The sequence below is a fragment of the Squalius cephalus genome, assembly GCF_949319135.1.
Source record: "Squalius cephalus genome assembly, chromosome: 13".
Taxonomy (NCBI): Eukaryota; Metazoa; Chordata; class Actinopteri; order Cypriniformes; family Leuciscidae; genus Squalius; species Squalius cephalus.
Window position 1 is genome coordinate 10,401,249 of NC_137134.1, and position 25,896 is coordinate 10,427,144.

Sequence of the window (25,896 nt, forward strand, 5' to 3'; positions counted from 1 at the left end):
CACTTTCAGTGCAAATGTGAGAATCAAAAAGCCCGTTCGAGGAATTGAAGGGTCGAAACAAATGTAATAGTTGCCCCCCGCCGCTAAAATTACAAGACCACATCCTATCATGATATGGCTGGGGAATTCGATTATGTCGGAGGTAAAAACCTCATCAGTCAAGGCAATGTTTCAGTCTATTAAATAGGCCCCTGTTGGGCTGGGAGGCACTGCTGGGTCTGGGCCTCCTGCTGAGACAGGAAGTAAAGGGAAAGAGATACAGGCTAGCTCTGTGCACGTTGTTAGCGATTACGTGATAGCATCCAGCTAACAGATAGGAGATCGCTTAAAAGAATATTCTGGGTTCAATAAGTTAAATCTCTCCCGAGAATTTGTGGCCCAATGCAGATCAACAGAAGATAATTTTGGGTCAGAAATAGACCTACGTTGAGACCATTGAAGAAAGGGAAAGAAGAAAGCAAACAAACTACATTGAATTATCCTATGGTTTGTTAACATGGTACCTGTTCCTCTTCCTGCAGGCATTGACTCCAGTTCCCAGACAGCATCACAAGAACTCCTCATTCCAAATGACGTAAGGAAAACGTATTTTTTGCAAGTATCGCATTGCTCAAGATACTCATTGATATTTCTGTAAAGAAACACTTTTTCTTTTGTAATAATGCCTTAATTATGTTTGTGTCTTACATGAAGACTTTATTAAGCCTTTGAGAATGGTCAGATATGCATTTTAGAAATGAGAAAAGTCATGTTCTTGATATTCTTGAGAGCACCTCTCATGGCACACTTTGGCCTTGCAGAAATCCTGAAACTTTTTATTTCAATCTGTCCACCCCCTGCTCTGAAGAGAGCTTCACAAGGTCCAGTTCAATCCTGTCATGGCGTCTGACATGCTTAGCACTCCTTTGCTGTCAAAACAGAGACGGTAAATAAAGCCAGAGCCTTTTGTCAGAGCTCGAGGTTGCACCCCGGGGGCAAATGGGACGTTCCCTTCATGCCTGCTGACCAGGGCTCCCTCCCGCCTCCACGTCTCCCTGAGATCACAGGATTAATCGACTGGCGAAGGGCCCAGCTGTGGACTCAGTACTCAATACATATTTTCAACTCCCATTGTTTTGTTATTTTAAGGCTTCATGCCCGACTCTATTCTTTGACTTTTTCCCATGATCTGATTGTTTTTTGTCTCACACCAGTTAAAAACAGGTCTCAAAACATGCTTTTTAAAAGTAAAACTGTGTTGTTCCATGCTGTTGTACTTTGTTCAACTTCTTTTTGAACATATGTATGTGCCCGATGTGAACTACTCCTTATACTGTGCTGTTTGCCTCAGTAAATGTAGCATCAATAGAACTAACCTACTCATAGAATGAAAACAATATGATATACTTGTTGTAGTGTAAATGAATGTGTCAAAATAGGATGGTTTTAGATAGTTTTGTCCTTAATTTAATGTCCTTTTGACATGGCAAAATGAAATACATAAACAAATGAGAATAATATAGTTATAGTTTAATATTTTAGTTATACAAGCCTACTTGTATACTAAACAGGTTTGAGTTTTTACGCTTACGGAGTGTATCAGCATTTTTGATTTCTTGTACAGCTGTAATGGCAGACAAATTAAGTGAATGCATTATCTAGAGTGATTCTGTACAAGTGAAGTCATTGACTACCTTGAAGCACATAGTCAGCTCTTGTCAAATTGACACTAGCTTCAAATAAAACTTGACTTACTGAAAGGTTCTTAACCTCATCATACATGATAAACTTCAAAGCAACTTCAACCATTTCTCCAATCAAGAGCTAATTTACCATGCTTGTTCATATTCCTGCATAAAGCAGGGTGATGGAAAGCATGTATTATTGAAATTCCCTCGCAGCGATGCAATTCCAAGGCAAGGCGACATCAAACAGACATCAAACGGCTGGCAGGCTAAGTTGTTTATCATTCGCAATCAGGTTTCTCTCTATAGAGGAGCAGTTTCTCCATGGTGAACCATCCCCCCTTAAATCTCCTGAAACATGCTACAATTAGATTGGGATTGGATCAGTGCTCGAGAGCACAGCAGTGGCAGCGGATGAAGCTGGGTCAGGACTGTACCTGTTTAAAGATTGCCCTGTGAGAGGTGGAGGAACCCGTCAGTGACACCAGTTTTTGCTGGCAGGAGATGTGTCCTCGCTCCTCAGACTTTCAAAACTAAGACCTAAGAAGTAGATTCACCTAAAATAGGCCTGTCTCCAGCTTGGCTAGGTTATATATACCTGTATCTTGCTTTAGACAGATTTGAGCCATAGATTGCACCTTGATTTCAGTGGATACAAAGAAATCAATAAAACAAACCAAACTGAACTTTTTTCTTTGGTAAACTTGAAGGTTGGAGGAGGCTGTGTGGGTGATGGTACTTTGTTTCATTATCCTATTGCTTGAGGATATATAATTCATAGATTTCTAAAAATGAAGGATGTCAGTGGGCAAATATGTGGTGCAGTGCAAAGGACATGCTGGAATCCTCTATGTCAGGGCGGCAGCGAGACCTGGCGGTCGACTGCAAGCACTTAGCCACAATCAGCTGAGCCATTAATAGCCCCTGGGCACCAGGGAGAGCGGTGTGACAAATCAGGAGCTTTGACGTCCATATGACTCGTGAGGAAAGGAATGCTTTGTGGAGCAATTCTTGCCCACATAATCCAACTCGCACTCAAAGTGAGAGTTGGGGGCTGGGATGCAGGGTGGACAAAAGACAAGCTGTCAGTCATTTGAATGATAAACTGTTAACTCATCCCAGTCGGGGTGACTTCACTTTATCATTGTTCAGGCTTGACACCAAGCCCTAGGGTCAACCAACCCCCATGGTCCTTTTTCCTTCAAGCTTTGGACACCTTTCACAGAATGTACAGAAACCACTGTATACATCATCTGGATTCATACAATGAGTTTTTAAGGAGCTGCACGCCCACAACCTTTTTTAAAACTTGATGCTGTCACAGTAGGATGAATTAGTTCAGCACCACCTGTTGTTGGTTTAAACTGGCCGTCTAGATCCACAGAACTATTAGCAGATGCTTGTTACAGAGACAATGCCATGCACAGACACAGCCTTGTCATCTTATGTCCAGATGAACAAACACATAAACTGGCATCTCAGAGCCAACCATGATGACATGCTCACAAAGAGAGATTGAAGTGTTTGTCAAGGAACACATTAGATACGGGCATGAGGGTGCAAACACTGTCCCTGAAATCAATAGTTCCTTAACCACACATGGATGGTTGGGCTGTATGTCATGCTTTATGAATTTCAGGATTGCTGTTGACCAAGCGATGGAAATTATCCAGACTTAAATTCGAGCAACATGAATTTGGCTTTCTTTAAACCGATCATGTTGCAATTTTGTACTAGGAGCTATGGTATCCAATCCTACTCCCGGAGGGCCACTGTCCTGCAGAGTTTAGCTCCAACCTGAATTAAGCACACTTGATCCAGCTAATTGAGATTTCAAGAAACCTCCAGGCCGGTATGTTGGAGATAAACTCTGCAGGACTTTGGCCCACCAGAAGCAGGACTGGACACCCTTGTCTGGAGGAAAATAGTGTCATAGAATAGCTGTTTAAATCTATTATTGATCTGATTGGTCTTGTACTTTCCTTTCAGCTGATTGGTTCAATCATCGGCAGGCAGGGTACCAAAATCAACGAGATCCGCCAGGTGTCGGGGGCTCAGATCAAGATTGGCAGTCAACTGGACAGCACTAGTGACCGACACGTCACCATCACAGGCTCCCCAATCAGCATCAACTTGGCCCAGTATCTAATCACATCCTGGTAAGCACTGGAAGCCATCCCATCCCACTAACAGATACAGGGTGTTTGCACTTGACCACTACATGTTTATGTGGCATATTTTACACCATAATGCTCTAGAGGACCCTGAAGTAGGAGACCCTGACAAAACCTCTGGGAATATTTAATCAGGGGTCTTTCCAATCCATAGTTGCTGGCAAAAAAGAAGCACTGACCAAAGGCATTGAACAACTAAAAAGCAAGAAGATGTGGCGGAAAGAAGCCAGGCTGAGGGATTAATTGGCCAAGTTTCAAGCCAGAATCTTGTTAAAGCTTAAAGGCTGAGCATTTTGGCCGCCTCATAGACAAACTGTATTTTTCTTCCACGTGATCTATGCGGTTGCAATTTGATCAAATGTTGTGTCAGGCAAGAAAGCAGTAAATTCCTGACAGCTCAGTTCCTCAGCAAAGATTTCTCTGTCAATGCTGGGGCAAAATTTAATTAGCTAATGTAACAAAATGAATAGTTCTGTTCTTTATTCAGGCTAATGAAAATGATAGTTGTATAGTTCAATTAACCTAAGGTAGAATTTGCAAAACACACATAAACAATTCAAACCACAAGAACATTTTTATAGTTCTTGTTAGTAAAGATCAGTTATTCTGTTGACCGGAGCATATGCGTCAATGAATACTAATGAAGAAACAGAATAAGACCACACTCCAAATTAGTGGCTTTAACAATCAGATATTGCATTTTTCTGTATTGGCTAGCAAATAAATTAAGATTTCGAACAGATGCAGTGTCATGTACAAAGTTATATATTAATTCTTCTAGCATATTATGACTCAGCAAGTCGACAAGAGAGCAATAATTGGGTCTTGAATGAAATATTTATGCTTGTCTCAGGTGTGTTCAACAAGCAGACTGGTGCAGAATGTCAAACTCACTCTGAGAAGCCCCTTATTATTTTATTTGAAATATGTTACTCAGGCTTCCTGCATGGAAAAATTACTATTTTGATTTCAAGATATTTTAAGAAAGCTTTTGTTGTTTTGCTTCTGTCTTAATATTATTGATTTTACTGGTTTCTCATCAGTTGAATTCCTATCAGTTTGGTTTTTGCCAAGTGACGGCAACAAATGGCGATCTCGGAGCAACCCAAGGCACTCTAGCGTCAGAATATTTCCTTAACTAGTCAGCTCCAAACCATTAAAAATCAAACATGATTATTCATGTCCTAAGAAGTCTGGAGACGTCACCCCCAATCAGTGTCACTCTCTAAGAATACTTCCTACGAGACAGACGTCTCGTTTCAATGCATTGCATCAGAACGTTCTGCATATTGAACACACCCCCTATACGTGATAATGAGAAATCAGTTCTACGCCCTCGAAATACATTAATGGCAGAGCACGTTTGATTACCAGCATTTGCAATGAGTACCATGTTGACAAATGCATCTTTTTGATAAAAGATAAAGGAAATGCTACTAAAAATTGAAATCATTTTGTTTCTTTTCCCAAAGCCCCTACCCAAGCCATCACCCTGAATTAAACAGCTCCTTTCCCATGAGTGCCAAGGTCCCCCCTCAAATAATCTGTTGCAACCACCAGCAAAACACACCTCTCTTATGATTTTTTTGTTTCTGTTTTTTGATTATTTTTTTTTATCTCTCTCAATTTTTGTTTAACATGTCTTTTATTTAACCTTCTAACCCTTCTCCATCCGGCTCCCCTCCCTTGTCCCTCCACCCTCCTCTCCTCCACCTCCTTCCTTCCCTCCCTCGTACAGTTTAGAGACCGCCAAATCCACTGCCCAGTCCTCCTCCATGTCGACCCCTGTAGACCTCAACATGAGCTTCACCCAGACTGCTCCCCCTGCATCGTCCTCTGCCGCAGCCCTGGCAGCGATGGGCGGCCTGCCCCACGCTCCAATCTTGGGCGCCCCCTATACCCTCCCCCTCTCCAGCCTCCTGGGAATCAAATCCGTCCCTTTCCTGGCACTCTCGGCCCCTGCTGCCCAAGCTGCCGCCGCCGCCGCTGCCGCTGCCCCTGCCCACGGCACCTTGGCTTCCTACACCGCCAAGATCTCCTCCGCCAACGGCATCAAGAAACCAGAGCGACAGAAGTTTGCACCCTACTGAAGTTCGCTGAGAGGAACTAGCCAGTTCCTCCTTTGTTTCCGAGACAACAAACCGGAGAGGAATACTTTGAGGGTTATTCTCTTCTAGCCTGATGTAGCTGTGTAGAAACAGACGGTACCAATTTGTTTTCTTTTTGGTTTAGTAGCTTGTCCTGAAAAACGGTAGGAAAATAATGGCATCAATTTTACGTTTTTTTTTTGTTGTTGTTTGTTGATGTTTTTTGGCTGAGGTAGCCGCTAAAGCCATAGACTATTCCTAATCTCCTATTTTCCCGAAATCTTTACACGCGTTTATTGTCTACTCATATTTATTGATAACAATGAAATATTCCCGCAAAGAGTTTATAACGTAGAACACTGTTGACTGATGCTAATCTCTTACGTATCAGCTTTTATACAATGATGTCTGTGAATGCCTCTGTATACAACTTCCTGATTTTTTTAGAAATCTTTAAATGATGTATTAAAACAAAAATATGAAAAAAAAAAAAGAAATGTTTTTAAAATGACAACAGATCTAAACCTTGCTTTTGTGTTACATTTTTACGTTTTGTTCACATTCGTTTTGAAATGTTATTTATTTTATTTATTGTGCGGAGTGTTTCTTTTACAGTCAATGTTTGTTTTCTGTAACGGCTGCAGAAATTTCTTCCACTCGATACGTCCTGAAAAAGACACACGTCTGAGTAACCTCGAACAAGACATTAGTTTAGGTAGTGGGTTTCTTTACTTTATATGGGAAGTGAATGGTGCCACGGTGAATTCTGGTATAAATATCCAAATACTAAACAGCTAACAAATTCATTTCAAAACTTGGCTAGCCATGGCTGAGTATGAACATTATTGTTTCAGGGGGGTTCTTTCACCATTTCTAATGGCATAAAATGACTACTATGCATGGTGACTGCCCTTGTCGGAACCTAATGCTGCATGTTGACTTGGCCCCTCACACATACACACTAGCAAAGATAGCTAACGCGTAGGTCTCTTTGTTGACGGCGTTAAAAATAGGCAGTGCTGCAGAAGAGCAATATTTGTCTGAAAGTACTAAAATATACACATATAGCAGATCTACACATAAACATGCTTCAAGTGTAGCTACAGTAATCATTATGCTCAATCACAGAGTATATTACGTGGACTGACTTTTTTTTTTCTTTTTCTTTTTCTAATATAGAAATAATCACACTTATTTTTCTAAAACTAGAGTCCTAAAAAATTGAATGTGACCACTCACACAATTCATTCATGTGGTAGATGTAGTATAACCTTGACTCGTGTTTGTCATTTTTTTCTTTATCGTGACGTTTTTTTGTTTTGTTTAGATCTTTTCAAACGTCTGTCCCATACTCATTTGCATGAATTTAACTTGGCGTCTATGCAAAACATCTCGGGGGCGGTTCAGTGAGGTATCCTGTGTCATGCTTCATAGATGGCCCTAAATAAACCACCAGTGGGAAAGGGCTATTGGCAGAGACGGAATTCAAGGACACCGATGCTCTCAAATTTATGAACCATGCTATGTATAATATATATACATAAATATATAAATATATGTTATATTATATTCATATTTCCCATTCCAAAGCCTAACACATAACCACCCTCTCTTACACACTCTACGAAATGACACCGTGTGGCTTTGAAACGCACTGTCACTCTTCACCGTGATAATTCCACGATAGCCGGACAAGGTTTGAAAACTGTGCAGATGCTTGAATTATCCAAAGTCTGGTTTTTGGATTCACATGAGGTTTCGTTTGACAGCCTTGGCATAAATGCAACTCTTGTTTTAGTTTTATTCATCAATGCCATAAAAATGAATAAAAACAATACTGTATTAACGTAATCCAGTCTCTTTTGTTCTTTTTCAGCTGCGTGAAATGGAACAACATTATCATTAATAGCTAAGTGTGTGCATACTGGGATAGCAGTGACAAACAATGCACAGTCTTTTTAAATATTTATTTTAGTGGTGGGCCGTTATCGGCGTTAACGTGCTGCGTTAACGTGAGACTCTTATCGGGCGATAAAAAAAACATCGCCGTTAATCTATTCTCAAAGTTGGGTTGGGAGCTGGGTCTATACTACGCAAGCTATGATGACTTTCACCTTGATATTTTAGCGCGGATTCGGTTCGGTGTTCGGTACGCATTTTCAAACCGAACGGTTCGTTGGACCATTTTTCCTGCCGACCAAAATTTCGTTATTTCAAATGTAGGCTCATAATGTAAGAGACGCTGGCTCGACCACAACATTGTCCGACATCAAATGGCAAACGTAATGTAAGCGGAACGAAACTGAGCTACTCGTTATTGTGTGGTTGACGGACCGTTGTTTATCAGTTTGGACCAAAGCAGCACGAGCCGATCTTGATCACTGTTACTACACAGCGCTGAGAGATCCAGTAAATAAATCATTTGAATTCGCTACTTAAGTAATAACATTGATGCGAGATCTAGTGAGAAACATTCACATTTCTCCGTTATTAATGGATCAAACAGTGCGTGGAAGCCAGGAAGAAACATTGTGCCATGAATGAACTATCCAGTGTCCACAGATCTGCAACATTTACCATGGATTTACTGTAGTAACACTAGCTGCAACCATGGAAGTTTGGCAGGAATAGTAGGCTAATGCTTTCAAGTAACATTACGTTGGTTTTATTTTGACATTATGAATAAAATTGCTGCCCTCAAATGTTAATCTGAACTAAAAATAGACCTTTGTTTATAACTACTACAATATTAGGCTACATTTCATTTTTTCCAATGAGCTGTTTTGTTTTATATGCTCATAAGAAGAGTCTATTATAGCTCCATCATTGCTCAAAGTAAAAAAATAAAAAAAATAAAAATTCATACTTTATTATGTTAGTTTTAATAATAAAAATTACAATTAAAAATGCCATTTTTTCTTCAAGTTTTTTTAAATGTCACTTTGTATTTAAGAAACACGTGCCCTTTAGTCATTATTTGGGTAGCACACATATTCTGAATGCCTTCGGCAAAATTCAAATGAGCCATTTTAATCTAGATTAATCTAGATTAATTCCAAGATTACAGTGAGATTAATCTAGATTAAAAAAATTAATCTATGCCCACCACTAATTTATTTATTATAGTTCATTTTTGTCATTTGGAACTTTAGACCTGAAACGAGTTTAAACTTAAGACATCAAATAAACAAGCAATTAAAACTAAGCTCTAAGGTACAATGTGTGTTTTATTAAAGCAATAATCCACTCAAGGCCATTACATTGCAGTGATTTTGTCATGGGTAAGGGTGTTTGACCCTTAACTATGGTAAAATCAGTGTACTGGATAGTGCCATGTTGCTTGCATGAAACAGCAGCAACAGTAATATAATACAAGACAGCAATATTAATTTTCATCAAAATCATTAAAGACTGGAGTGATGTAGAGTACCAAACCAACCAGCATCTCAAAACTTTGCTTTTAAGCAACAACAACAAAAAAATTGGTAATGGCATAATTGAATCAGAAACTATAACATTTCAGACATATAGGCCTGGTTTCACAGACGGGGCATAGATTAATCCAGAATTAGGCTTTAGTTCAATTAGGACATTTGAGTAGCTTTTATAAATGTGCATTTGAAAAAGAAAACATTCCCGGTGTGCATCTTGAGAAAAAACAGTGGCACTGCACTGACATATTTGAAGATATATCAGTGCAAGTTGCTTTCAGTTAAAACAGCTCAAACATGCATTTTAGTCTTTAACTAAGGTTAAGCCTTGTCTGTGAAACCAGTGGATTGTAATTGCTTAGTATTAAAACTATATATCTTAAATTTAAAGTTGGCATGAAATAGGCTAGATTTTCTAAATGCATGTTATAGATCTTTTTGTGAATGATTCATGCATGCATGCGTTTCATTTATTTACTTTTTTTGACCTTGCAATTCTTAATCAAAATGTAATAACTCAAATCTTCTAGTTAAAAGACTCACTTTTCTGGTGATGTATAATGGACTTCTCCAATCATTTCTTCCGCTTAAACCCCGCCCCTTTCTTATAAAGTTCGAATTCAGGAGTGCGTTTCCCGACAACGACGTAACTCGCTGCTTCACTACCATAGTATTATGCATAGTTGAAGAAATCAACTAGCTAGTCCCGAAATTGTATTGTACATTCCCTTAGCATTAGACTACTGACGCCTGACTGCTACATTACACATCTTTTGTATAGTTTTCCTATTGTTAAAAAAGAAAAAAATTCTCTTTAAAGTTCGGCTTTCTCGTGTTTCCCAATTTTCATTGCGTCCCTTTTGAGCCACGGGGTGTAACAAATGGGGGCTCGTCCGGGATCTGAACCCGGGACCTCTCAGCTCAAAAGGGAAGGAACAATCGTTCTTATGTACTAGAACACATATGCACATGCTCACTCTTTAAAAATGGCACTTTGTCTGACATTTGTAAATATTCTAAATAAAATATATAGGTTGTCCTGAATGTCAGATTACTTATTTTGCTCAAGATAAGGATTTATTAAGTCCACATGTCATATGCAAACCAGAAACTCTGCTTCTAACCACAGTTTGAGAGCTGTCGTTCCAACCACACACAACTTTGCGATGCTGTTTGCGAATGTTCGTTAGAACTATGGTTTCGGGAAACACAGACTCGTTTAACTATGCTGATAACGACACAGAACTTGCAACCATAGTTGCTTTCGGAAAATGCACCCCAGATCTGCCAACATCCGATCAACAACTGACGGATAGAACCAAATCCCCACCCTACATTTTTTCCTTTTTCCATAATCTGTTACACTCTGATGTACGCCACAATACAGAAGAACAGATATGTCGCTACTTCCGTTACATCGTAAATGTTTATGCAAAATATTTCGATATTTTCAACAAGTAATTTGAGACTGACTAGATTATATCTAGAATGCTTCATGAAAGTGGACAATCATCTTTTCACGCAGTTTAGATTAGTTTTTCACTAGGAATTTAACTATTCATTTTTTTGTGTGTTTAATAGCATTGAAATTGAGAGACGCATTTAGAGAGTTCATAAGGGTTAAATTGCTATTGTGAAAAAAAGTCTTCAAATCAGCCATTCTTAGCATTCATTATGCCAGTGGTTCTCAACTCGTTTGGCCATGGGACCCACATTTTCCCATGGTCATTGAGCCGCGACGCACTTTATTATGAATTATGATATATAGGCCAGGCCTATTATAATAAAAAAATAAATGTAAACAAGCACATTTATTTCACAAAACTTGTTGACACACACAAGTACCGTCCCCCTTTAACTTAACATACACATAAATTGTAAGAATATGACTAATACTGATAAATAAACAGTAGGCCTATGAGGTAAATCCCGAACTAGTTTTTGTTGTATTTTGGGGTTATGGAAACAACAGTTACCATGGAGAATACACAATACTAACATGAACTGTTAATGAAACATGGAAACTGCTCCTGATATATAGAATGAACATCATACCAGCATGCAAATCCTTCTCAGCTAACACATGACATACCAGTAACGTGATTTATTGGTATTTTACTTTTATTTTGTGACTTACTAATTGACAACGTAACGACGTTGCATGCTCGTAGTTTCTTTTGCGCTTTATCGCGAAGCGATATACAGCGTGCGCCGCCACATTTGCGTGTGCAATTGAAGAGTGAGTGCTACTAGCAAAAGAAGACCGGAAAAGAAAGTTTGTTTTTCTGAGGTGAGAGACTTTTTATTTCGTAACAAGCTACGAAAATAACGTTACAATAATGACACTGCAACATCTCATTTGACAGCAGCTACTGAATCAGGACAAGGCCTTTTTCTCAGGCATTTAGGCTATCTGACAGAAGTGTCAACAGCTTTCGAGTAAGTTTTCAAAATAAAAGTCTTGCATCAGCAAAACTGTTGTTGATGTAGTTTCTTTGACTGCACACTCCACGACACACTCAGTACGGTCTCGCAACCCACCAGTTGAGAAACACTGCATTATGCAGTATTAATGCCAACACACTGTCATTAGAAGATTTGCCTGGCCTGTCAACATTGAGGTTACGTTTTTACAAGGTTAGCATCCTCTCAAAAGCTAATTAAAAAGCCATTGCGCAGTGGGCCGTTGAAATAAGCAGTCTAAAATAAGACATCCCACTTTGTTTGAACAAGTCTCTATTGTGTCACTCAGTGCAGACGGTGTATTTTCATTTCTGAGGAAGGGACCCTTGAGAGTAGTACAGCTGAATCTCAACAGAGATTGCCGAAATTCATCTGTATAATAAACAAACTCAGCTATAATAACATGCTGACACATCAGCCACCCCTCTATCTAACTATCCCAGTGCAACCTGGGCTGAGAGTGCCGCCCATGGCGGTTTGCCATCACGCCAATGAATGCAACGACGCCAGAGATGAAAGCAGTCTATGAATAAAGCTTACACCTCACAGCAGCTGCTCTAACACAAACAAATTCTTACAGGCGGGGTTTATCTGTCCCGAACGGGTGGGGGTGTGTGTAATGACAGCCTAAACACAATCTACATCTCTCACAAAGGAACTCGCTGATGCCCACACACGGCAATCCATGACATCTCGAGCAAGAAAAACCCACCAGGTTTGGTGTCCTCCAATTGATGTCCACGGTCTGAGACGCACACTTTACAAGAGTAATTATGCAACAATAACCTCCTACAGCCAGTGAGTGGAATAATACTTGCAATTTACCAACAATTAAAGACAATCTGGAGACAAAGCAGTTTGAAACGGAAGCCAGTAATTATGTGGTGATGGCCATTTGGCTGTGGTGGGAACTAACACCAGTGGGTTTGGCATGCGAATAAAAGCTCATGCTCTGTGCCATGTATTGGAGGGGAAAAAACATGAAAATTGGAATGGAATTCACAGGAAACTGAAATCCAGCTCAGCCCATTAAAAAGAAACTAGAGTGTATTTTTAGCCTTAAGCTATCTAGAATGATTTAGGGCCACTGTGACCTTCCCTAGAGACAATGTGAAAGCCTGTAAAATATTATGAAACTGAAAACAGCAACTTCACCATTTTCTATTAACAGGCCAAATCTCCCATTGTAACGTGAAAATATTGATTTTCTCTATACATATTGCCCTGGATTTGGCCTTAGTTGCCAAGTTGTATCATATATGCAAGTCTGATCTTGTGATGTCGATAACCAAGGTCATGTCTACTAAGTTTAAAATCTTATATTTTAAAGGCAAATGTCTAATTTCTGTATTCAGGCAATGCAAGATGAAAACAGAAACAAATATGGAACAGTTTATGCATTATAAAGTTGATAATATTTTAAAGTTTTCCAGTTTAAACCATTATAAAGTTGGAAAATAGCTGTAATTTTGTAGAAAATAGTAGAATTCCATTGTAAGAGCATCACTGTAAATGTGATTATTAAGTGCTTTTACAAACAGGGTTATTATACTTAAATCATTAAAAAAAACGTTAAGTAAAAATAAAACTTTAACTGAAATAAAATCTTAAAAACTTAAACTTATTAAAATATTGTATTATTTTTACACTTATTTTTACATAAAATCACTAAAAACTATAGTAATGATACTATTATAGTTTTAAAAAGTAAAAACTATAATAGTATCTCAATGGGGTTCAAAAAAAGTAAGCTTACTGAGGAAAGACGTAATCGAGAAAAGTCATCTTAGACAATAATATGCATATTGTTTTAGCAATGTACACAATGACAACTTTTATGTCAAAAACAGGAGTGTTTGCAATAAACTGTTATCATTACAGGGTTATTATCGTTAAAAAACTGCTTAAAACATTTCTGTTAATTGAAATAAAGCTGAAAAATTTTATTTTTGTAAAAAAAAAAAAAACATACTAAACTAAGCAAATATTAGAAATGTTGCCTTGGCACTTTTGTTTGCCTTGGCACAATATAAGCACTAAAATTATTCACTGGAAATAAAAAAAAACCTAAAACTAAAATTTAATAAACAAATTAAACCTAAATAGCAATATATAAAAAAATAATTAATACAATTACTAAAAATGTATCTAAAATGAACAAAAACTAAAAAATATAAAAATACAATCTAATTCAAAATAAAACTAAAATAACACTGTTCCATCATTCCTGGTTGGTCCTATACTGACGCCCCTGTTGAAATCGCAAAATGGTCACAAGAGTTCTGTGACTAATATATTTGATGTCCTTCACATTAGAGTGATCTTTTGCCTCCAATGCTACACACACAGCCATTCATTTGTCCAAGGCCAGGGCAAGAGGCATCATGGGATACACAATTGTGGACTCGGTCTGTTTTGAGGTTCAATGAAAAAATAAAGGTTTGTATAATAGCCTCATTCCTTTAAGATCAAAAAGACGATCAAAGGCAACAAGGCCTCGGGTGACCCGTTAATGAATGATGAAATTTTGCTGTGTGCTAATGTGATTCGAACTGGTACATAGTGAAAAGAAAAAAATCAAATATTGAATGAAGAAGAAAGTGGGATGATAAACCAAATTGTTTAATACATTTCAGGAAGACTTTCCTTTTTTAGTGTTTTTGAGAATTTCATAAAACACCTCATTCAAGATTTTGCTATCCTGTTATGTTAAGATTTGGTTCTCTGTCGTCAAAATGCAACACTGAAATACTAATTAATCATACACTTCATAATTTATTAGGATTTAAATGAAATAACAGATGACTAACAGTAAATAAGCTAAATAAACTGTCTTTAATATGAGCCTCTAGGGCTAGGCGATTTATTTTACACAATAGCTTTAAAGATGCCATGAAATAAAAATGGTCAAATAGTTGACCAATCTCAGCAGACTGGGTCATCTGACCAATCAGAGCAGAGTAGACCAATCACAACAGACTGGGTCATCTGACCAATCAGAGCAGAGTAGACCAATCACAACAGACTGGGTCATCTGACCAATCAGAGCAGAGTAGACCAATCACAACAGTCTGGGTCATCTGACCAATCAGAGCAGAGTAGACCAATCACAACAGACTGGACCATCTGACCAATCAGAGCAGAGTAGACCAATCACAACAGACTGGGCCATCTGACCAATCAGAGCAGAGTAGACCAATCACAACAGTCTAGGTTATCTGACCAATCAGAGCAGAGTAGAGCAATCACAACAGACTGGGTCATCTGACCAATCAGAGGCCAATCACAACAGGCTGGGTCATCTGACCAATCAGAGCAGAGTAGGCCAATCACAACAGGCTGGGTCATCTGACCAATCAGAGCAGAGTAGACCAATCACAACAGACTGGGCCATCTGACCAATCAGAGCAGAGTAGACCAATCACAACAGACTGGGTCATCTGACCAATCAGAGGCCAATCACAACAGGCTGGGTCATCTGACCAATCAGAGCAGAGTAGGCCAATCACAACAGGCTGGGTCATCTGACCAATCAGAGCAGAGTAGAGCAATCACAACAGACTGGGTCATCTGACCAATCAGAGGCCAATCACAACAGGCTGGGTCATCTGACCAATCAGAGCAGAGTAGGCCAATCACAACAGGCTGGGTCATCTGACCAATCAGAGCAGAGTAGACCAATCACAACAGACTGGGCCATCTGACCAATCAGAGCAGAGTAGACCAATCTAAACAGACTGGGCCATCTGACCAATCAGAGCAGAGTAGAGCAATCACAACAGACTGGGTCATCTGACCAATCAGAGCAGGGTAGGCCAATCACAACAGACTGGGCCATCTGACCAATCAGAGCAAAATAGACCAATCACAACAGACTGGGCCATCTGACCAATCAGAGCAGAGTAGACCAATCACAACAGACTGGGCCATCTGACCAATCAGAGCAGAGTAGACCAATCACAACAGACTGGACTATCTGACCAATCAGAGCAGATCTAGGCCCTTGGAAAAGAGACTGAATCCTCTATTGAACAATTTCAGACACTGTGAGAAATGAGGTGATGCTGCAAATGTATATAAAGATACATTTAAAGTGTTTTATGACCTTGGATGCATGTAAAACTACTGTATTGCAGGAGACCTTCAAAACAAAATAAAGAACCTTTAAAACAGCATAATAGCAGCACTTTAATACCACCTGCTGCAAATTAAGGCTATAAAAACAATGATGAGCTCTTCAAATATGTTTAGCTTGTACTTCCCGTTTCGACAGGGAATACTGAGCATGGGTTAAGATGTTAAAGTGGCTGCAGTTTTAACCGAGTTGAATTCTCCCCCTTCCTAACCATTATTTGGATCCACGAGACGTCACAAAGGCGCGTGGGTTCGTTCTCAGTCCCTGTAATTACGCGTCTATGAGAGTGAGTCACACTGGCAGATCTGAAACTTATACAGCAATCCTACAATCAGCGACAATGAGGGTTTTCAGCACAGACAGAGGTCTGCGTGTTAAGCAATTAAACACAGGGGTCGGTCCCTCACGCTCATTCACTAGTGCGTTGAGCACACAGCCTATTTATCAAGCTATGCACACATGTCATGTACAAACTGCCTTCCCATTCACTATATGCAAAACAAACTGTGAAAGGCTCCACTGAATGACCTGGTTATCAACACAACCCTTCTGAAGAACTAAAGCTTTGCAGAGGAAGAGGCTGAATGACATTTCTTTGTGCCGAACCACCAAACCCTCTCCGTAATAGTGATCCTCAATCCAATACTGTAAACTCCTCACCTCAGATCAAAGGCCTCTGAAATTTTCTCTCCCAGTGTCCCAGAGGATGGTTCAGGAGGACCATCAGAAAACGGGATCAATCACAGGGTCTGAAACAGGAGGAGGTGAAGGACCTGGTACAATGGCAGAGAGTGTACATTAAATTGCAGTTAATAACTGCTTTATAGACTGCCTATGCTTGTTAATGGAAAATGCTGTATCACAAGTTCAAACAGCTCCCCTCGGACAATCTCCCTGCTGTACACCATGGTCTTTATTAACATTTACTTCTAATTAGAAATGGGATACATGCACTTCCCCTAAGGCAAATTAATAAAAGTGTTAGACTGGTGTTAAAAAAATCTTCATGGGTTTTCTTAAATTTGATGGTGTCTCAATTGAAGCCTTTGAGACAATACCACAAAATCATATCCAATGAGGATCTAAAAATAATTACCACTGAGAAATATAAGAATTAATAAATAATAAAAACATCCAAAGATTAATGAGATGTCATGAAAACGATGACACAATGCACAACAAAGTTACGTCCTACAAATAGGCTTAATACCATTCGAAAATTTGGGGTCAATAAGATTGTAAGAAATCAGTACTTTATTTAGCAAGGATGCATTAAATTGATCAAAAGTGACGGTAAGCAAGCACTTTTACATTGTTATTAAAGATTTCAATTTCAAATAAAAGCTGTTGTATTCATCAAAGGATCCTGAAAACAATGTGTCGGTTTCCAGAACTTTCCACAAAAATATGAAGCAGCACAACTGTTTTCAACATTGATAATATTAAGAAATGTTTCTCGAGCAGTAAATCTTTCCAAAGGAGTTTACTTTGGCCCTGTCCCAAATGGCACCCTAAACAATCTTCCTACGAGTATATCGACCGGCACTGGGGCACTTGTGAGCACCCTTTTGAAACCTAAAATGACAAATGGGACACCCTTCGGTCTCATGAACTTAACGGACACACACACACGGTAGCAATTCACAAGTTCACAAGACCGAACGTGCATATGAAGTGTGCCATTTGGGACAGGTCCTTTAAAATGCTCATGCGCTCAACTGTGCGAGAGACGGAGCGGGACATTGAAAATGGCGTATACCCACTCCTTAAGCCCACAAGACCGCAAGTGCACATGAAGTATGTCTTCTGGGACAGAGCCTGAGTGATTTCTGAAGGATCATGTGACACTGAAGACTGGAGTAATGATGCTGAAAATTCAGCTTTGATCACAGGAATAAATTACATTTGAAAATATATTAAAATAGAAAAGTTATTTTAAATCGTTTAAACTTACTGACCGCAAACTTTTAAAAGGATATTTCACCGCTGGAAAGATGAATGTGTATTTAAATTGGGTCATTTATGTTGTAGAAATGTGAAATTATTTTAGAAGTTGGTGCCTTCTAGACTTGAGAAAAGCCAGAAATGTATTTTTAGCTCATGTGGATAAAAGACAACAACTCCCAGAATGCACTTGCCCTACGAGGCCACTCCCAAGCCACGCCTACAGGTTACAGAGGGCAGTATCGGAAGAAATGATACAACTAGGCTATAGTCGACTCGAAACTGAAAAGACAGCGTTTTATCGTGAGATCCCCCTATGGGCGGGTTGAAGACATGCGGGACGAGCTCCTCCTGCTGGCTGTAGTCTCAGATGATGCTGAATGATGATTTTTGTGTCATCTGAGGTTTTTTTCCAGACACACAATACAGAAATCTCTGGTCTCAGGGGGACATGAGGGAGGGAAACACGGTCATTCGAAAATACCACCGGGTTTCTACTGATACAAAGCTTAATGCTAATCGGTGAAGTATCCCTTTAAAGAGTCGCCTTGATTTTGTCACGCAAGACGTGTTCTTAGAGCAACAACTTAAAATTCCTGTCTAAAAACATAGTCCTACCCCTAAACCTAACCCTAAAATCAGAGGGAAATGATAGGTAAATAAGAGTGGAGTAGAAGCCCCTAACCCTTTTTGTAAGCCTAAACTTGACATAAACTATAAACCTATCCCTCAATTCTAATTGACTGATTGGAATGTTGTTCCCGGGTCAACAAGGATATTGATATTCTACTTTTGAACGGTAGTGTGTATATTATGGGGTGCGACGTTTTCTTGATGCGTTTTTTGAGATTCACCAATCTGCATTGAGAGAGAGCATTGTTTAGTCACGTCTCCACAGGGTTGCACTGCCTGTTCTATTGTGCTGCTTCATGGTTTAAAAATACACCCGCAATCTTATCTGGACAAAACAGTCGACAATTGTTCCTGGGAGATTCCTGCTCCTGTCCCTGACTTAACGGAGTCGGATTTGCGAGACAGGGCCATAAGCTCTTGACAGCGATGAGCAGCTTTCTTTGTAGTCGTGTAACAATGCCTAAAGCTATATGGTAGGTATGTCACAGATACTTGTGACGGCCAAAAGCCACAACGCCACATGTCTGCCTGACAGAATGCAAAGCCCAGGCTCAGCCGACATCATCTGCCAGGCCTTTCGGGACTGCGGGACTGCTGGTGATGTGTGGTTGCACCATATCCTGCAAGCTTTACTAGGAATCCATGTTCATGCCCTCTTTGGAGCACATGGACGGATCAAAGGGTGTACGGCAGCTGATTTGGGGTCAGATGTTTGCATCTCAATGATTCTGGAAGATCTGGGGAGGGAGAATAATATCGAGTCAACATCAAGCCAACACATTTCTTTCTTTTATAAATATAAAAAGACATGCGTAATTGCAATTCTATAGAGGTCTAAGGCTACGTCGTCTACACCAGGGTTCCTCAAATCTGGTCCAGGAGGGCCACTGACCTTCAGAGTTTCGCTCCAATCATAATCAAAGACACCTGAACAAGCTAATCAGTGTCTTCATGATTACTAGAAAGTTATGGCAGGTGAGTTTTTGATTGGAGCTAAAATATGCAGGACAGGATTTGAGGAACCCTGGTCTACACTAATGCGGATACATTTGAAAGCGCATCTTTTTCTCTACGTTTGGTCTTTCGCCCACACTGAGACAGCGTTTGTTGTCCTGCGAAAACTACAACACTCTCCAAGGTGGACATCTTTAAAATTGCCGTTTTCGAGCTATAGTGTGGACTTTGAAAACGGAGGTATTTGAAACGGAAGTCTTGTGGCGCATATCGTAACGATAGATGCGTGTTTATAAAGCTATGTGCTATTCACAACACATCAGTGTTGCTAATGATAAATGTTACTTTGTACAATGTTCATATTACATTCCTGAAAAGATGACAGAAAATTTACTCACAATTGTTGTCCTGTGGCAAAACATGAAAGCAATTGCGTTTTAGACCAAACATGGAATGACAATTGAGTCCGACCTGGACGTACCAGTAAGGGGTGAGGATACTTTGCTAATAAAATCAATTATGTCTGGTCCCTCGCTATCTCAGTGAGCTTTTACACAAAACACATTAAGATGATTTTAGCATTTTCTGACATTTCAGTGTGGACAACAAATGCTTGAAAGTGTGAGAGTGTTTTGAAATGAAAAGGAACAATTGAGTTCCGGAAGTAAAAACTCCATTCATTTTCTCCATAAGTAAAATAATTTTGAACGACAACATATAAACCTTTAAAGTAATTATTTTGTGTTTAATTGTGTTTAGCAGCGGAATTCCCAATGACAAACTACATTACCCATAATGCTGTACAGAAAATTCCACCAATCAGAGTCGAAACAGATCTCATTAGCTCCGCCCACTCTAATGAAGCACTGCGAATGACTAAATCGAGTCGATCAAAATACTGAAATATATATGCATATTTTGCAATAAACTTAAAATATATTTGTACACATATCAACATTTGCAAATGAGTAGTTTTATGTTTCTCCATTTTTAATTTGATTATGCAATTTGCAGTGCTTCATGGGATTGTAGTTCTTTCCCTTACTAAAAGCGGTTAAGTACACAGTCTTGTACCTTTGTCGTTTTGTGATTTACCTTGTAGCTGATTGGCTTGGCTTATAACTCTTTAACAAAGACTATTTTATAATCCCTATGGGAAAAATGAATGGAAAAAAAATACTTCCGGACCCACTGGAAAAGGGGGCGGGCACTAATTCACTCTATAATGGTTTGAAGGCCCCATGTGTCACTAATGGCTGAACTCTAGTATGGTCTTGTTCATATGCGTTCTTACCGAAGGTCCATAAAGATGAAGAAAACTACATCACCAGATCCGGTCAACTCATCAGCCCAGCTGAGAAGCAGTGGAGAAGCATGTTTCATTGATTTTCCTCGCTTTAATGGATTTCATTGGACCCTCTCATGAATCCGCATTAATATTTCATTACTTGTCTTCCATTTCCTGCGCCATAAGAGCACCAGGCTAGCTTACAGTGAAGTGCTCTGGGTCGATGGTCTGCTACCAGCCGAACCCCCGAAACACCCAATCCCTGTCTACGCCCAGGGGATGAAACTTGTGATTTGAAACGACAAAAAGGGCAAAAAAGAATTAGGTAAAGACATTAGCCAACAGCGTACAAAAACATGCTAGCACAACAACCCTGAGCTGCAAAGGGATTCACGTGCTTGTAAATAAATAACCTTGTTGTGCGACTTGAGATTTCAGTTGCAGTCGGTACATGTTTCATGTGAACATCGGTTGAAAATCGGTAGAGTTGTTACCCGAGCAAGGTAATATTGTTTTTCTACCAAACGAACCGTGCAGTGCCTGAAATAACTAGATGTGGCCTTTTTAGTTTGAAAAATCAACAGCACAACTCGCAGTTGAGTTTAATATTATATTACTGAGTTGAGGTGAATTGTGGACATTAATGTATTCAAGTGCAATAGCGCAAACTAAAGCGATCAGACATATGCAGGTCAGACGGGCCGCTGGCTCAGCACACCATGGAAAGATGCTTTCTTAAAAATCCTTTCAAGTGCTGCTTCAAAGGATCCATCAATGTCTCAAAAGTAAAAAAGAAAAAAAATGCATCTGTGACAAATAGTTAAGTGTTGAAAATTCAATCTATCCAACGGAATCGTCTAAAAGAGATTTGAAAAAGGTTTAAAGACATCTTTTGCATGTTGAATTGGATGATTTAAAAAAACAATTATGCATAAAAGACATTAAAAACTATTTTACCTTTCATTAACATCCCCAATTCACCTTAAATCAATGTCTTAATGAAAGCTTATATATATATATATATGAAGACTTCAGATGCAAAAGCCTCTAAGTGCCATCTGAAATGTTCTTCTAGAATGATAATTTTTATCAGGCTTGTATGTTTATGTTCAGTTATTTCAGTTTAATGGCAATGAAAATTACCTATTAATTTTCATTAAAGTAAAATTACTGAACCTAAATATACGAGCTTGATAAAAATGCTCATTTTAGAAGAAAATTTCAGATGGCACTTAGAGGCTTTTGCATCTGAAGTCTTCATATATATATGAATGACATATAGGGATATACATGTATATGTATGTATGTATGTATGTATGTATATATATATATATATATATATATATATATATATATATATATATATATATATATATATATATATATATATATATATATATATACACATACAGTGGTGTGAAAAAGTGTTTGCCCCCTTGGCAAATATGATCAAATATGGCTGTAAAAAATAAATCTGGATTTGTAATCCTTTTGATATTTTATTATTCAAATGTGCAAAAATCTAACCTTTCATTGAAGTAAAATAATTGAAAGTGGTGGGAAAATCACATTATGAAATAAATGTTTTTCTCCAAAACACGTTGGGAACAATTGTTTGCCCCCTTTTATTAAATACTTTTTGCAACCTCTTTTTCCAAGATAACAGCTCTGAGTTTTCTCTTATAATGCCTGGTGAGTTTGGAGAACACCTGACAAGAGATCAGAGACCATTCCTCCATTCAGAATCTCTCCATCCTGTTCTCCGTTATAAGACTTCTAGCACAGGCTGTCAGGTTTAGATTTTTTATCTGTTGGTATTTGATCGAATCCGTGATGCCATGTATCTGAACAAGATGTCCAGGACCTCTGGCAGAAAATTAGGCCCACAGCATTAACGATACAGCAGAGTATTTCATTTTACACATGGGGTACTTTTTTATCCCTGTGTGCACCAAACCCATCTTAAGTGTTTGCTGCCAAAAAAGCTAATGTTTTTGTTTCATCTGACCATAGAACATCTGAAAAGTAACTGACACGACTGGACCTTCAAACGGGATGAGGTTCTATGGTCAGATGAAACAAAAACATTAGCTTTTTTGGCAGCAAACACTTAAGATGGGTTTGGTGCACACAGGGATATAAAAGTACCCCATGTGTAAAATGAAAATGCTGTGGGCCTAATTTTCTGCCAGAGGTCCTGGACATCTTGTTCAGATACATGGCATCACGGATTCGATCAAATACCAACAGATAAAAAATCTAAACCTGACTGCCTGTGCTAGAAGTCTTATAACGGAGAACAGGATGGAGAGATTCTGAATGGAGGAATGGTCTCTGATCTCTTGTCAGGTGTTCTCCAAACTCACCAGGCATTATAGGAGAAAACTCAGAGCTGCTATCTTGGAAAAAAGAGGTTGCAAAAAGTATTTAATAAAAGGGGGCAAACAATTGTTCCCAACGTGTTATGGAGAAAAACATTTATTTCATAATGTGATTTTTTTTTTTTTTTTTTTTTTCACTTTCAATTATTTTACTTCAATGAAAGGTTAGATTTTTGCACATTTTTTAAATAAAATATCAAAAGGATTAAAAATGCAGATTTATTTTTTACAGCCATATTTGATCATATTTACCAAGGGGGCAAACACTTTTTCACACTACTGTGAGTGAGAGAGTTTATAACTTTGCAGTAAGGTTTCATTAGTTAACATGAACCGCACTTTTACAGCATTTACTAATCTTTGCTCATTTCAACATTTACAACTACATTATTAAAATCAAGTTATTTGTTAACATTAGGTAATGCATTGTGAACTAACATGAAATAATGCACAGCTGTATTTTTATCAACTAACGTTAACAAAAATGAACGAATACAGTAACAAATGCATTGCTCACGGTTATTTCATGTTAGTTTAATACATTAATGTTAACGAATGAAACCTTATTGTAACGTGTTACCAATCACCATTTTTAATGTTTTTTAAGGAAGTCTTTTCTGCTCATCAAGCCTGAATTTATTTGATCAAAAATACAGAGAAAAAAAACAGTAATATTCTGAAATATTATTACAATTTTAAATAATGATTTTCTATTTTAATATACTTATATATATATATATATATATATATATATATATATATATATATATATATTCCTGTGATCAAAGCTGAATTTTCAGCATCCAGTCTTCACTGTCACATGATCCTTCAGAAATCATTCTAATATGCTGATTTATTATCAATGTTGTAAACAGTCGTGCTGCTTAATATTTTTATGGAACCTAAGATCTTTTCTTCAGGATTAATTGATGAATAAAAAGTTTAAAAAAGAACAGCATTTATTTGGAAGAAATAAGTGGGGTGGAAGAAATAAAAGAAATCAATACTTTTATTCAGCAAGGATGCAGTAAATAGATTTTAGAATGTTACCAAATATTCTGTTTCAAATAAATGAAATAGAACTTTCTATTCATCAAATAATTCAGAAACAAATTGATAAACATTGATAATGAGAAATGTTTCTTGAGCATCAAATCAAAATATTAGAATTATTTCTGAAGGATCAAGTGACACTGAAGACTAGAGTAATGATGCTGAAAATTCAGCTTTGATCAAAGGAATAAATTACATTTTACAATATGTAAAAATAGAAAACTTCTTTTAAATTGTCATAATATTTAACAAAATTATATATTTTAACAAATATATATATAGGGCTGTCAAACGATTAATCGTGATTAATCGCATCCAAAATAAAAGTTTGTTTTTACATAATATATGTGTGTGTATGGAGTATAATTATTTTCTATATATTAATACACACACATGCATGTATATTTAAGAAAAATGTGTTATTTATATATAAAATATTTATATATAATATAAATTATATATAATATAAATATATATACACAGTATATACATGCAAATATTTCTTAAATACTGTATATACATGCATGTGTGTGTATTTATATATAGAAAATAATTATACACAGTACACACACATATATTATGTAAAAACAAACTTTTATTTTGGATGCGATTAATCGCGATTTGACAGCCCTAATATATATATATATATATATATATATATAGACCTTTAAATAATATTTGTTGATAATGACACCCTTTTTTCCCCAATACGACATTCAACACCTTACCTAACGCTTTCAGACAAAATCAAAATATGACAGTCAAATATGAGAGCTGCGATTCAGGCCGTCCCATATTGACTCATGAATCACAGTTCTCCAACAGCATGACATCAGTGGCCTGTTCAAATTACACCAGTTGTTGGCAGCTTGACAATTGCAAACACACAAAAACCCTGTATAAATGGCCAATTTAAAATGACCCGTCACCTTGAGAGAGGAGGTTCAGTCAATTAAGTAACTCTAAAGCCTTTCCGTACGGACAGTTGGTCAGCAGGAAAGCGTTGGGAGATCCGTCAGGATTTGACAGACTGGACTACAGTAGCTTGATCGGTTTAGATTCTCTCATTCTGGCATTGAGAAATGAGCTAATTAAGTGTTACAGTCACTCACCACATTATAAATAATTAACAAGCTTCTGAAAACAATAAGGCTGGTTAATCTTCCAGCGTCATGTAGATCTACATATTAAACAGCATAAATATGGTATGCAAACTACTTCATTTGCATACTGGCATAGGGTGAAACTAAATGAAGACTGCTTTTGAATCTGTTCAATGCCGCAACAATTTCTCAGCAAGCATTTAATATGCAGTGCACTCACTGCTTCCCCTGAAGCAACTTCCCACGTGCACAGCAGGAACTTGCCATTTCATATGTTGAGTTAATGTTGCTTTTCTTTGACCACACTGCCATCTAGCGGTTATTACAAGCTGCTTCACAGTCAAGCCTCATTTGAACTCTGGGAGCTTTTTTTTCAATGATGGATGTGGTTGCCTGGTTACCACTTTAACCTTCACAACTTGTTTTGTAGGCAGGACTGAGATGGAGAAGAGGTAACTATGGAGACTGGTCATTTCCATTACATGTCGCTAAACATTACACTGCACAGTTTTGCAAATAACGACAGGAGGTACGAGTTTAAAAACAAGCACATGAAATGTTTACTTTTTTTTTATACGTCATACAG

At 38.1% G+C, this 25,896-nt stretch overlaps 1 protein-coding gene across 5 annotated transcripts in view; it reads left to right on the forward strand.

Annotated features, from left to right (window-relative positions):
• The window catches only part of pcbp4 (poly(rC) binding protein 4), an 84,734-nt gene extending 72,788 nt beyond the window's left edge, over window positions 1–11,946 (forward strand). For 3 of the 5 annotated variants that reach the window (XM_079889918.1, XM_079889919.1, XM_079889920.1), the window contains 3 exons: window positions 522–574; window positions 3,654–3,823; window positions 5,577–11,945. In XM_079889918.1, coding sequence (XP_079746044.1) covers window positions 522–574; window positions 3,654–3,823; window positions 5,577–5,928 — 575 coding nt within the window. In that variant the 3' untranslated portion in view covers window positions 5,929–11,945. Of the gene's footprint in view, window positions 1–521; window positions 575–3,653; window positions 3,824–5,310 lie in introns of all 5 variants that reach the window. The other 2 variants (XM_079889922.1, XM_079889921.1) reach the window with 2 other exon arrangements.
• Window positions 11,947–25,896: the final 13,950 nt, after the last annotated feature.